The 14,613-nt window shown below is 40.0% G+C and overlaps 1 protein-coding gene across 1 annotated transcript in view; it reads right to left on the bottom strand.

The window, feature by feature from the left end:
* The window catches only part of LOC307049470 (uncharacterized protein C10orf67, mitochondrial), a gene marked incomplete at its 5' end in the record, with an annotated part of 113,038 nt that overhangs the window by 38,795 nt on the left and 59,630 nt on the right, over positions 1-14,613 (bottom strand). The window contains 2 exons of the mRNA XM_079699049.1: positions 5,382-5,546; positions 6,199-6,258. Of these exons, the coding sequence (XP_079555175.1) occupies positions 5,382-5,546; positions 6,199-6,258 (225 nt within the window). The remainder of the gene's footprint in view (positions 1-5,381; positions 5,547-6,198; positions 6,259-14,613) is intronic.

The raw sequence follows: 14,613 nt of genomic DNA, 5'->3' as shown, positions 1-14,613 counted from the left end.
CAGGATTAAAAAATCCTTCAAGATTTTTTAAAAGCCTAAAAATCAGTATACCTGATTCCCTAATAAGGCTGCATAGGCTAACAAAACATAAGAACTCTTTGGATTTGGCTGGCATAAAATCAATTCAGTGAGCTATCCTTGGTTATCTAAAGTTGATCAGAAATGCAAATTAGCAGTAATATGTAATAGGTGAATAAGGGGAAACAAATAGCTTTCCTTTAATTAGTTTAGTTTTTTGATGAACGAATGGAGACTACAACTGAGGCATTATATGAAGAAAAGTCTAAGTACCGCCCTCCACGAAAATACATTCCTAAAGAAAGGGGAATTGAAATATGTTGTAATTTATATAAACTAATCCCTAGGATTTGAGGAGAAACCTGAAGAGGTCAGGGCTGGAGAAACTGACAAGTTGGAAGAGCTGGACCCGAAGAGGGTGGCTGATAGTCCAATGCCAGCATCCAGTGGGGTGTAGCTACCTCAGGTTGACAGCAGTGAACGTCGGTATTAAAGCTGTTCTATGACAGTGAGTTTGTAATAGAATTCACAGCAGAACTAGTACATGCAATGATGGCAGTTAGGATGGATGGCAGCACGTCAAATGTTCAGGGGGTGAGACCCAAGTCCCAGCAGTGTCAGGACTCTGGCAAATGACCTGGTGTTCAAGACTGGCCCCAATTCCCAGGGAGAACTGGAAAGAAACCCACAGCTGAAACCCAGGTAAATGGAATAAAGCACACCATGCAGTGAGGGGTCAGGTGGCTGCCCTGTGGGCTCCTGAATGACGTTTCCTCTGTCACCACCAAGGCGACATGTGGTCAGGACCTAGCATCTGCCCTATGGCTCAGAGTGTCCAGGGAAGAATAGAAATTGATACTAATCTCTTCTTGTCCTGATTTCCACAACAATCTTAAGCCCTTAAATGAAATTATACTAAATATCGCAAACTCTACAAGTAAAATGGTATTATTCTTCCCCAGCAAAAATAAACAAGAAGACGACAAAGCATAAAACCTTTCAAGTGATTTTTAACAAAAACCATTTTTCATTTGTGGAACAAATGTTGGATATTATTTTCACTAAAATATTTTCAGTCCCAAATATACTGAAAGTACTTATTTATCATCAAACTACTTAGAGAAGAATAATACAGAAAGTCAATGCCACCTTTCAGTTGAATTTTAAATATGGTATTCCTCAGATTTTTCAATTTTGGTCTCTGACAGCAGAATCTAAAGATGCATTCACTTTAGCGGCAAATGACAAATTTAATTTTAAAATAAAAAACAAGTAATTGTTGTGTATGATTTCAATTATCTCTACATTTTAAAGTTATTCCTATTCAGGAATTCCCTGGCGGTCCAGTGGTTAGGACTCAGTGTTTTCACCGCTGTGACCCTGGCAAGCCGCACAGCACAGCCAAAAAAAAAAAAAAAAAAAAAGCTACTCCCATTAGGAAACAAAGATCCAGTACGATAAGGAAGATTCTTTTGTGTCAACATAATCTATCAAAATACAGTAAATATCCTTTGACAGTCCCGGAAGATCATACAACTGTACACGTGTCCGGGACTGTCCTAGCTCTGTATTACTCCACCAACCTGGGCTGCCAGGTCAGCAATGAGCAAAACGCTGGCTTTTTCACACAGCTCTGCAGAACTATGAACTACCTGCTTTATCAAGCCAAGCCCAGGGGAAAAATAGCGAAACAATGAAACAATGAACAGGTTATATGATTTTCTTCTCTGATGGAGTTTATTTTCAACTTCACGGGCAGCTCAGTCAAATAAAAGGGATGTACAGGAGAGGAATGGGAAAGATCTTCCTTTCACCCACCTTGCCTATAATACTCTACACCCATAATAATTCCATATCCCATAGTAATAATAATTTTTTAAAAATTACTAGCTTGGGGCTTCCCTGGTGGCGCAGTGGTTGAGAGTCCGCCTGCCGATGCAGGGGACGCGGGTTCGTGCCCCGGTCTGGGAAGATCCCACGTGCCACGGGGCAGCTAGGCCCATGAGCCATGGCCGCTGAGCCCGTGCGTCCGGAGCCTGTGCTCCGCAACGGGAGAGGCCACAACAGCGAGAGGCCCGAGTATGGCAAAAAAAAAAAAAAAAAATTACTAGCTTGCAGGGTGACTATGGTCATACTTGGAAAACTATTGCAAAAGTACTTCACCTTGCAATTCTTGAATGTTTAAAGAAAAACGTTCTAGAGGTTTTAATAAGTTTTTTCTGATGTCCAAATTGCTTTGTATTGAATGAACTTTAAGAATGGGAATACGACTGACTTTGTCCCCTGTCCCATTTCCCACACGGAAGGGTCCTGATGCTTTCTGTGGATCTAAGCGCGCACCATATGTTCCATCAGCGCAGACAGGTGACCCCATGGAAGCTCAGAGGTTTTCCAGGGAAGCATTTACTGGGTGCAGCCTTAATTAACTAATTACCCTGGAGCGGGGGCTGTGGGAGGGAAACCTGGGAATCCAAGTTAACCTTGCTTTGTGAAACCTCAGTATTTGAAATGTTTTACAGCTATCAAAAAATAAACTTTACACAAAAACGCTGTCCAAATACAAATTTCATGTTGTGAAATCTTTCATAAATAGAAATCACACAGCAATGTTCCTATTGTGCTTTTCAGACTGGTTGAACACTCAGTTTATCACTGTGTGCGCCGCTGGGTGAAGCACGTGTGCTGTTCCCACCGAATGACACAGATTTCAAAAAATAAGTATGATTAATTAGATAAGGTAAATGACTGATGTAAAAAGTTCCTGCAGCAAGCTCTCCCTTTGGTCATTTACACGTGGTCAAGATGACAAAACCCTTTAAAGACAATTTTTAAGAAGTCCAACTACCTCAATATAATTAAATATTTAAAGGACAGAAACAGGAAAATGATAACCAGAGTGCATATAGAGAGAGCTAATCTACAATGAAGAATACACCACATGGGGAGGTGATGGAAGGGAGCGCTCATTATAATAGGATCATTATTAACAAAAGTGTATATGAGAGTAATAACGGTGAGCTAGAAAAATATATTTCTCTTTAAAATCGAGCCAATTCCTATGAAAATGTAAACTCCAGCTTACGTCATCTCTCCCCTCCCCCAGTCCAATTTTTACTTATTGTTACACATTAACTTCCGAGTATCCCAGCTGACAAAATGTACTCTTAAGCTTCGGAAACATCTAGATAACAGTCATTACGGTCAGAAGGAGAGACTGTGACACAGGGAGAAAACCCTACTGAAATGACACCTTCTCAGAGACGCTATCTGCCTTTGTCTCCCCTTCACGGTGTCTTTCCTGTAGGGGAGAACAGTGGTATTTCTGCCCCTTGTCGTTGGGACTTTGGAAGCTCAATTTTGATGGGTAAATTCGGGGCTTTGGAGTTTCTAGTCTGCAATTCTAGGATTTAGTTAGGGCCCTGGGTTTGCTGTAGGGAAGGGGTTGCCCTGTCCCCGTCTCCAACCCCACTCTACAATGCCTCAGATCACAGACCCCTGGCACATACCCTGATTTCAAGGCAGCTGACAGAGGTTTATGGAACAGGACACTGCCTCGGCCACAGGCTCCCTAAGTCCCAGGCTTGGACTACAGCCCCTTGCCCAGTAAGGCTGGGCCCCCCACCCCAGGTCAGCAGGCAGCCCTGCATGCTCAGTCCAGAGGGTTCCTTTTTGTTTTCTTGCTTTGTTGTGGGCCTCCTCCCCCGCCCCCCCCCAAATACTTCCCAGATCTGGATTCTAAAAATCTTACTTCTAGAACCCAGTCATTGGTCAGTCATGTGCCACATTCCCCAAATGTCCTTCTCCTCCTCAGGAAATTCTAGTTGTTGATACTTCCTAACTCTCTGCAAAGTGGAAGCGCTCTTAGAGGAGAATGCTTTTTCTCAAGTCCTGGGGTTTGCTTCCAAGTGGAGTGACTGCCACCAGTATTAACACCCCGGCCTCCCTCTACCTGCTGCTCCACTTCCCTCTTTCTCCTCCGAAAGGAGAGAAAGTGGTGGGTTCAAGTGGTGAGCCATCTGCCTGGTGAGTGAGCGAGAGAGGGCTACGCCTTTTCCTGCCCCCGTCTGGAGCAAGGATGACACAGCGAGCATGATTCTGCTCTGTTCTCCTGCCCTGAGTGTTGGAGAGGTAGATTCCGCCCCCTGGGGGAGAAGGAGGAAGAACACGGGGACACATAGAAACAAGACAAAAGAGTCTGGGAAACCAAAAGATGCTAGTGGACAGACTCTTTCCAGGAAGTGCTGTACCTTGGCCACGTGTCACCCATCAGCCTCTAAGCTTTCTAAACATCAACGTGGAAAAGGAGCTTTGACCGGTTGCACGATTCACAGGGCCCACAAGATAGATCGATTGTTCAGAGAAATGTGACTATTCCCATAACTAAGCTCAGAAGAAAGTTTGCCCCAGGATCATTTTAAAGGGAGGTATTGGGTAAAGCAGTGAGCAGTGTCTCTGCACAGTCCACACAATAAGCCAACATTGAGATGAACATCATAGACCTACTTCTTGATGTGCCCTATGGCACCGCCATAGGCCCAGTAGAAGCAATTCTGATTATCTGGGGGTAAGGAGATTACTAGCATATAATTCATGGATGTACGTCTCTGATAGCATGAGCTAGTCCATGGTTGATTTAGAATAGTCCATGAACAGGGCTTCCCTGGTGGTGCAGTGGTTAAGAATCTGCCCACCAATGCACGGGACACAGTTTTGAGCCCTGGTCCGGGAAGATCCCACATGCCGCGGAGCAACTAAGCCCGTGTGCCACAACTACTGAGCCTGCACTCTAGAGCCCATGTGCTACAACTACTGAAGCCCGCGCGCCTAGAGCCCGTGCTCCACAACAAGAGAAGCCACCGCAATGAGAAGCCCGTGCACCGCAGTGAAGAGTAGCCTGTGCTCGCCCCAACTAGAGAAAGTCAGCGTGCAGCAATGAAGACCCAACACGGCCAAAAATAAATAAATAAATTAATAAATTAAAAAAAAAAGAATAGTCCATGAGCAAATGGACTTTCCAACTGCACATCTTTCAGGGAGTCTCCAGGAAGCCTCTGATAGATACTGGGTAGTCATGAGTTAGAGATTACACACCCTAGAAAACGCTTGGAATGTGGCTTCTCTGTGTTGCTAATTTAATAGAGATCCACAGAGCCATGGTGACTAAGCCAAATAAACCACCACACTCAGGACAAGGGTGGCATCTTCCTGGGTAAGGTAAGGGGCCTGATGAGGACGCATCGGTGAGGGGAAGAGCAGCCAGAGCCCCCTGCCCAGATGCACGCAGAGGGAGTGGGGGAATCGGGTGTCTGAGACTGTTTGCAGGTGAAGGTGTCCCGGGGTGTGGTCCTCTGAGTGAGTCTTACCGTAGGCTGCTCTTCCTTTGAAGCCTTCTTTGGACTCTTGACTCTTTTGGCCTTAGAAAGCAATGAAACGGTGGAGGAAGAATGTGGCCTCGGAGCGCCTGCACTCCCGGGCTGTGAGGGCCACGGGGACAAGGTGGTTTCTTTCTCCTTCATGTCTCTGGGGCTCTGGCACAGAAAAAGAGCCAGCTCTGTTATTCTCACTATACATGCTTCCGATTCGCCTCCCTCTCTTTTCCTCCCTTGTCCTCCTCTCCTGAGCTAGAATCGCAGTCCCGAAGGGCCTGGATCTACTCTTGCTCCCCGTCCCACCATCCCCGGTCCCCCAGCACCCCCGCTCCTGCCTGATTTCATTTGCAAGTGAGGCCCAATTTTCCATTCCTCCCACTGATGCTCGTGTGCTAAGAAAAACATACCAAGAGATCAGTGTTTTCTGGAAGCACCTGGAAAGGTGGGGTCTTGGTGGAGTGGGGTGAGGTCGTAGCTTGAGGTGGGTGTCATATTTGTACGGAGGTAGAGGTAGGCGTCGGGGGCCGCAGGCAGGAGCGACGGGACAGGGGTCTGAAGGGCCAGGGCATTGAGCCCGGGGGTCAGGACGCCAGTGACACCTTCCACTCTCACTCCCTCCTCACTGCTCTCACCCACCAGACCCTCGTCTCCCATGCACACGTCTTGCCTCACTTTTAAGTGTTTTCTCCTTCAAAGTTGGATGTGGGAAAGTGAAAAGCCTGGGGATGGTGTGTATAGGTTCTTCAACCCAGATGCCCAAATAAAAAATGAACAGAGTAAAAGAAAAAAAAAAAAGAACTTAAATGCAAACCTTGGCGACTATGGTGTCAAATTTTCTTCTCATTTCAAGGTCCTCTTTCTGTTTATTAACCTGTGAAATTAAAGACCCGTGTCATTTGTTATCATTTGCAAAGATAAAAAAAAAAGAATTTTTGGTAAACTTCCCTTAAGCAATGAAAGAGTGGCATTTTAAACCATTTCACTGCCCAAACTATTATAGGAATATAAATTATAATACTGAATGTATATTAGAAGAGAAAATAAATTTGCACCCAGAAAAAAAGTACTTTATAATATAGATTATAGGAAAACATGCAATTGTTTGCTTATGTGTATTTATTTTATTAACATTATTGTGTACCAGGCACTGCACTAGACTCTTAGAATAAATAATACATAAACCTTGCCATCAAGCATTTAGGTTCTAGCAGAAAATGGGTTTCCAAAATGCTCCAATTAGGGAATTCCCTGGGGGTCTAGTGGTTAGGACTCTGAGCTTCCACTGTGGGGGGCAGGGGGTGGGGTCATCCCTTGTAGGGGAACTAAGATTCCCACAAGCCATGAGGCTGGGAAAAAAAATTAATTAAATGCTTCAATTAAAAAAATTTTTTTTATATATACCAAAAAAGGAAGCAGTGCAAATGTTAGTTAGAAATAATAAAAATATGACCATCCGACTTGAGGAAGAGAACAATAGCTACAGTGTTGAATCTCCTGTGTAATTTTAAGTGTCCCGTGACCACCACCCTCCCAACCAGGTAACCACTATTCTGAATTTTGTGCTCGGGATTCCCTTTTATTTTCTTGATAATTTTTTGTTGCTTTTATAGACTTATCTTTTTACCCCATTGGTATCCTTAAACAATATACAAATTTAGTTTTGCTTATTTTTAAACCTTGTTTAAACCTTGTTTAAAAACCATAATGTATGTGTTCTTCCTCAACTTGTTTGTTCCATAGTTTCGGAGATTAACCCATGTTGATACTGGAAGCGGTTCATTCATATTGGCTGCTGTATAGTATTCAAGTGTATGAGTACAGCATAATTTATTAATCCATTCGCTGTCAATGAACATTTGGGAAATTCTAACTTTTTTCTTTTATACATAATATGGCTTTGAATATTCCTGTACCTGTTCTCCCAGGCACATGTGCTAGGGATCTTCTGTGTGACGTTACATGCCTAGGAGCGGAACTCTGGGGCATATGTTAAGAGAATGATCAGCTTCAGAAGATAACCCAAATTTGTTTTCCAAAGTTTTTGTAACAATATACATAGTCCCCAGCAGTTCATGAGAATTCTCTACTCCACATTCTCACCAACACTTGGTACTGTTATATTATTAATGAAATCAAGCACATTTTCAATCAATGTTCATTGGTCATTGAGTTTCCTCTTTTGTGAAGGGCCTGTTAAAAACTTTTGCCCATTTTTCTATTGGGTGGTTTTTTTCTTATTGATTTGAAGGAGTTATTCACGTATTCCTGAAAACAGCTTTGTGAATACATAAATGGTGCGAATATCTTTACCAAATCGGTGGCTAGATTTTAAACTTTCTTTGAGGGGGTCTTCTGATGAAAAGGGGCCCTTAATTTTTGTGGGGTTGAAATTTTTAACTTTCCTTTTATGCTTTATTTTGTGTCTTGTTTAGGCAATAATTTCTACTTGGAGCTCATATGATTTGTAAAATTTTAAAAGACTGTTTTCCCTTTATATTTGAATACTTAATCCATATAAAATGGATATGTATCACGTGAGGTAAGGAGCCAGTTTCATTTTATGCAATTGTTGAATCAACTGTCAAGCATCTTTAGTGAAAATTTCACCCTATTTACATTGATCTGTGATACTGATATATATTGAGTATTTATGTATGTCTGGTTCTGCTCCTGGGTTCTCTATTTTCTCCCAATGGTCTATCCCTGGCCCAGTACCATGGTGTCCTAATTACCTTAAATTTGTATTAATGGCTTACAGGAGAAATCGCTCCCTACTCCATCATGTCATTATTTCACTTTGTTTCCTAGCTATTCTTTTTTTTTTTTTTTTTTTTGCGGTACGCGGGCCTCTCACTGTTGTGGCCTCTCCTGTTGCGGAGCACAGGCTCCGGACGCGCAGGCTCAGCGGCCATGGCTCACGGGCCCAGCCGCTCTGCAGCATGTGGGATCTTCCTGGACCGGGGCACGAACCCATGTCTCCTGCATTGGCAGGCAGACTCTCAACCACTGCGCCACCAGGGAAGCCCTCCTAGCTATTCTTGACTCTTGTTCTCCCATATTAATTTTAAAATAAGCTTGTCAATTCCACGAAAAACCTTGTAGTAATTTTGGTTGGAATTTTATTGAATATAGAGATCAGTTTGGTGAGAACTATTATCTCTAAGATAATCTAGTTTGCCTATGGTGACTAAGTTATAGCTCTCCATTTATTTAGTTTTTGTAATCCTCTTAAGTTTTTTTTTAAAGTCTTTATTGAATTTGTTAATATTGCTTCTGTTTTATGTTTTGGTTTTTTGGCCGCGAGGCATGTGGGATCTTAGGTGCCCAGCCAGGGATCAAACCTGCACCCCTTGCATTGGAAGGCGAAGTCTTAACCACTGGACTGCCAGGGAAGTCCCAATAGGTTTTATAATTATTTTCCATGGAGATTTTTACCAATTTTTATGAGATTTATTTATGAGCCCTTTACAAACTTTGCTATTTAATTATAAATTTTTATAAATTATAATTTCTCCTAATTTTTGATTGAGAAATCCAATTGATTTTATTTTATTTTTTTTTAAGATGTTGGGGGTAGGAGTTTATTAATTAATTTATTTTTGCTGTGTTGGGTCTTTGTTTCTGTGCGAGGGCTTTCTCTAGTTGTGGCAAGTGGAAGCCACTCTTCATCGCGGTGCACGGGGCTCTCACTATCGCAGCCTCTCTTGTTGCGGAGCACAGGCTCCAGACGCGCAGGCTCAGTAGATGTGGCTCACGGGCCCAGTTGCTCCGCGGCATGTGGGATCTTCCCAGACCAGGGCTCGAACCCGTGTCCCCTCTGCATTAGCAGGCAGATTCTCAACCACTGCGCCACCAGGGAAGCCCAATCCAATTGATTTTAGAATGTTGATCTTATATCCAGCGATCTTGTTAATTTAAATAATTTGTCTTTAGTGTTTTGGGAGATTGGCTAAGTGAACAATTGCTTCCTCTTTGAATAATAACAGTCTTGTTGTTTTCCATTCTACTCCTCACACCTCTTGCTGTCTTTTTTCTTATTCTACTACACTGGCCAGAATTTCCAAAATAACTAAAAAAAATGGTATTAGGCAACCTTACCTTGTACTGATTTTAAAGAGAATGCTTCCTGTGTTTCACCAAGAAGTCTGTTTGCTGTAGGTTTTACTCTTTAGCAAGGTAAAGAACTTCCTCCTACTTCTCATGGGACAGCAGTGTGTATGTGCACATCTGTGTGTGCGTAAGATTGGATGTTATTTTTTCTCAAAGAATTTGCATGCATCAACTCAGAATATCATATACTTTTTCTCCGGTAATCTGATTGTGTGGGGAAATTACATTAATAGCTTTTGCCCAATCCTTTTAAAACTTTATGCATTCTTTTGAATTTTGCAGCTTGAGCCTAATATTGTTTATGAGATTCATCCATATTGTTATATGTCACTGTAAGTTATTCCACAACTAATTTAATTTACTCTATTTTAGATGGACATTTGAATTGTTTCCAATTTGGGGCTATTACCAACAATGCTGCCCCGACGTTCTTGAAAATGTCTCTCTTTTGTGAGTCATTCTAAGGTATCCTCATCTTAAACATTAGTAGAAAATTTGCCAAACAATTGTCAAAATTAGTTCTACTACCTTTTGAAAGTTATGAAAGTTCCCATTGCTTCACAACTTTGCCAACACTTAGTACTGTAAGCCTTTTATTTTTGTTTTTAAACAATCAATCTGGTGTGAGCAATACTATTTCTTCATGGGTTTACTCTGTTTCACTTATTGTTAATGAAGTTGGATATATTTTTGTAGGTTCCTCATCTGAATTCCCACTTTTCAACTCTTTGCCTATGTTTCTAGTCGATAGTATGTCTTTTATTAAATTGATTTTAGGGCATATTTATATTTTGGGGGTACTCATACTTTGTCAACTCTATGACTTGTGAAATCATCACTACAGTCAAGATAATGAACATCCCCATGACTCCCAAAAGTTTCCTTATGCCTCTTTGTAAGCCAATCCTGCCTCATCACGAGGCAACCATTGATCTGCTTTCTGTCACTATACATTAGTTTGCATTTACGAGAATTTAAAGTAAGTTGAACCGTACAAAGGTATTCTTTATTTTGCCTGGCTCCTTTCACTCAACATAATATTTCTGAGATTCATCCTTGTTGCTGTGTATAAGAATGATCCATTTCTTTTTATCTCTGAGTAGTATTCCACTGGGTAGATAAGGTACAACTTATTTACCCATTTACCTATTAATAGACATCAGGGTTATTTCTCCTACGAACATTTACATACAAGTCTTTGTGTGAATATACATTTTTACTTATCTCAGATAAATACTTAGGAGTGGAATAGCCAGATCACATGATAAGTATAGATATAAATTTTAAAAAGTATTTAAATTTAAGTATTTTCTAAAGTGGTGGGATATTTTACATTCTCACCAGCAGTAAATGAGAGTTCTAGGTGTTCCTCACTTTTGACAACACTTGATGTGGTCAGATTTTGACATTTTAGTCATTTTAGTGAGTATAGAGTGAGTGATAATATCTCACTGAATTTGTATTTCCCCAAAGATTAATGATGCTGAGCATCTGTTCATGTCATAGTTCGCCAGCCATACGTCTTCTTTAGTGATGTGTCTGTTCAGATTGTTTGCCCATTTAAAAAATTGGGCTGTTGACAGTGTTATTGAATTGTAAGACCACTTTATGTATTCTAGATGCAAATCTTTTGTTAGGTATGTTTTGCAAATATTTTTTTTCCAACTCTGTAGCTTGCCTTTTCAGTTTTCTTTTAACATTCTGAAGAGCAAAAGTTTTTAATTTTGATGAAATGCAGTTTACACTATTTAAAGAAATCTCTGCCAAACCTGATGTCACTAAAATCCTTTCTTGTGCTTTATTCTATTAATTTGTGGGTTTAGCGATTACATTTAGATTTATGAGTCATCTCAAGTAAATTTTTATATGAGGTATGAGGCAAGGGTTGAGGATCATTTTTTGCCTATAGCTATCCAATTATTCCAGCATCACTTGTTGAAAGGATCATCCTTTCCTGCTTGAACTGCCTTGGCACCTTTGTCAGAAATCAGTTCATCATATATGACCCAAAGGGTCTACTTCTTGGCTTTATATTCTATTCCATTCCATCAATCTATATGTTTATCCATATGCCAATATCACTTTATCTTGACTACTGTGCTTTTAAAGTAAGTGCTGAATTCAGGTTGTGTGAGTGCTTTCTCCAGCTTGTTCTTTTTCAAAATTGTTTTAACTATTCAAGGTCCATGAATTTCCATATACATTGTAGAGGAGCTTGTTGATTAAAAAAAAAAAAGCCTGCTGGGATTTTGATTGGGATTGTGTTGTATCTATAAATCAATTTAAAGATAACTGACAGATTAATAACATGCATCTTCTGAACCACGAACACGGTATGTTTCTCCATCTAGTTAAGTCTTCGGTTTCTCTCAGCAGTGTTTTGTATGGTTTTGTACATATTCTGTCAAATTTATCCATAACCATTTCATATTTTTATGTTATCGCAACTGGAGTTTTTTAAAATTTCAATTTTTGATTGTTCATTGTTAGTACATAGAAATGCATTATTTTGATCTTTGTAACCTTGCTAAATTCACTTATTAATTCTAGTAGTTTTTTTGCAGATTCCTTAGAATTTCCTATATAAATGATCATGGTTATCTGGGAATAAAAACAGTTCTACTTTTTCCTTTCTAATCTGGATGCCATTTATTTCTTTTTCTTACATATTATACTCGCTAGGACCTAAAAAACAATGTCTAGTGGAAGTGATAAGAATAGAGAGTCTTGTCGCATTTTCTGATCTTAGACTTAAAACATTTAGGCTTTCACTATCAAATGTACTAATGGTTATGTTTTGTAGGTGCCCATTACAAGCTTTAGAAGGTTTCCTTTTATTCCCAGTTTGCTGAGAGCTTTTTATCATAAATGTATATTGGACTTTCTCAAGTGCTTTTTCTACATCTATCTGCCCCCTGGCTCCAACGTTTTACATTTTTCCCACATGCAAAATACATTCATCCTCATCCAAGGCCTCAAAAAATCTCATTTTATAACGGCATCTGCTTAAAGTCAGGATCTCATTACTTAAATCGGGTCTAGGTGCAGTTGAGGCTCCTTGAATAAGTCTATCTTGATTGGAAGACCCAGGAACTAAAGAGACAAGTTATCTGACCCCACAGCCAACATACCATGGTGGGACATAGGATAACCACTAAAGACCCTCCCCTTGGGTCATGGATTTATCTATTCCCACTGGAAATGTGTGATGGTTCCTAGGCACAGAAATTCAGACATGTATTTTATTAGAGTAAATGTCTGGGTTACCAAAATATCAGTTTTCTAGCTGAATGGCCAAATGCTGGCATGTTACATGTAATAGAACTGGACAGACTTGAAGCATGGCTCAGAGGGAACTCAGGCAACAAGGAAACCAGTAATGGGATCAAAGCCCACTGCAAAGATAACTCAGTGCTGTGCCCTCAGAATGAGAGGCTAGAACAACCTTTGTAACTCCTTTCTATCTCAAGTCTGGATTGTTCCTAGAAATAAGGTGCACTGGGATGAAGTAGATAGAAAATTAGTTAAGGGTAAGAGTTCAATTATGGTAGTTTTCTGATAAGGACCCTCTTTTTTGTTAGCTTCACGATCAATGAAAGTTCAGGTTACAAAATCTACATATAAAAACCAGTAGCATTTCTATACACTAACAATGAATTATCTGTGAGAGTAAAAAGAAAATGATCCCATTTACAATATCACTAAAAGCAATAAAATATTTAGGGATAAATGTAACCAGGGGGGTGAATAATCTCTACACTGAAAACTACAAGACACTGATGAAAGAAATCAAAGAACATACAAGTAAATGGAAAGAAACTTCATGTTCATGGATTGGGAGAATTAATATTGTTAAAATGTCCATACTACTCAAAGCCATCTATAGCGTCAATATAATCCCTATCAAGATTCCAGCGGCACTTTTTACAGAAGTAGAAAAAACAATCCTAAAAATTATATGGAGCCACAAAGTCCCCAAAAAACCAGAGCAATCCTGAGAAAGAAGAATAAGCTGGAGGAATCATACTTCCTGATTTCAAACTATGTTATAAACCTATAGAGTCAAAACAGTATGGTACTAGCATTAAAAACAGAGACATAGACCAATGGAACAGAATCAAGAATATGGTCAACTAATATTTGAAATGGCAGCCAAGGATACTCAATGGAGAAAAGATAGTCTCTTCAATAAATGGTGCTGGGAAAATCGAACAGTCACATATAAAAGAATGAAACTAGACCCCTATCTTACACCACTCATAAAATTAACCCAGAATGGATGAGGGACTTAAATGCAAGACAGGAAACCATAAAACTAGACGAAAACATAGGGAAAAGTTTCTTGACATGGGTCTTGACAATTATTTTTTTGTTTTGGATATGACACCTAAAGCACAAGTAACAAAATAAAAAATAAACAATTTGGGACTGCATCAAACTAAAAAACTTCTGCACAGCAAAAGAAATAATCAACAAAATGAAAAGGCAACCTACAGAATGGGAGAAAATATATGGAAATCATATATGTGTAAGGGGGTAATATCCAAAATACATAATGATCTCATACAACTCAATAGCAAAAACCCAAATAATCCAATTAAAAAATGGGCAGATGATCTGAGTAGACATTTTTCCAAAGAAGATGTTCAAATGGCCAACAGGTACATGAAAAGGTGCTCAACATCACTAATCCCCGGGAAAATACAAATCAAAACCACAATGAGAGATCACCTCCCACTTGTTAGAAAGGGTTATCACTGAAAAGACAAGAGGTAACAAGTGTTGTCAAGGATGTGGAGAAAAAGGAACCCTTGTGCACTTGTTGGTGGGAATGTAAATTGGTGCAGCCGGTAAGTAAAACAATACACAGGTTTCTCAAAAAATTAAAAATGGAACTACCATATGATTCCACTTTTGGGTATTTATCCAAAGGAATCAAAACACTATCTTGAAAAGATACATGCATCCCATGTTTGTTGAAGCGTTATTTACAATAGCCAAGACATGAAAGCAACCTAAAAGTCCATCAATGGATGAATGGATAAAGAAGATGTGGTATATTTATACAATGGAATATGATCCAGCCATAAAAAAGAAGGCAATCTTGCCATTTGAG

The sequence above is a fragment of the Hyperoodon ampullatus genome (assembly GCF_949752795.1).
Source record: "Hyperoodon ampullatus genome assembly, chromosome: 3".
Classification (NCBI taxonomy): Eukaryota; Metazoa; Chordata; class Mammalia; order Artiodactyla; family Ziphiidae; genus Hyperoodon; species Hyperoodon ampullatus.
Note: the sequence above shows the minus strand (reverse complement) of the source record. Positions and strands in the feature narration are given on the sequence as shown.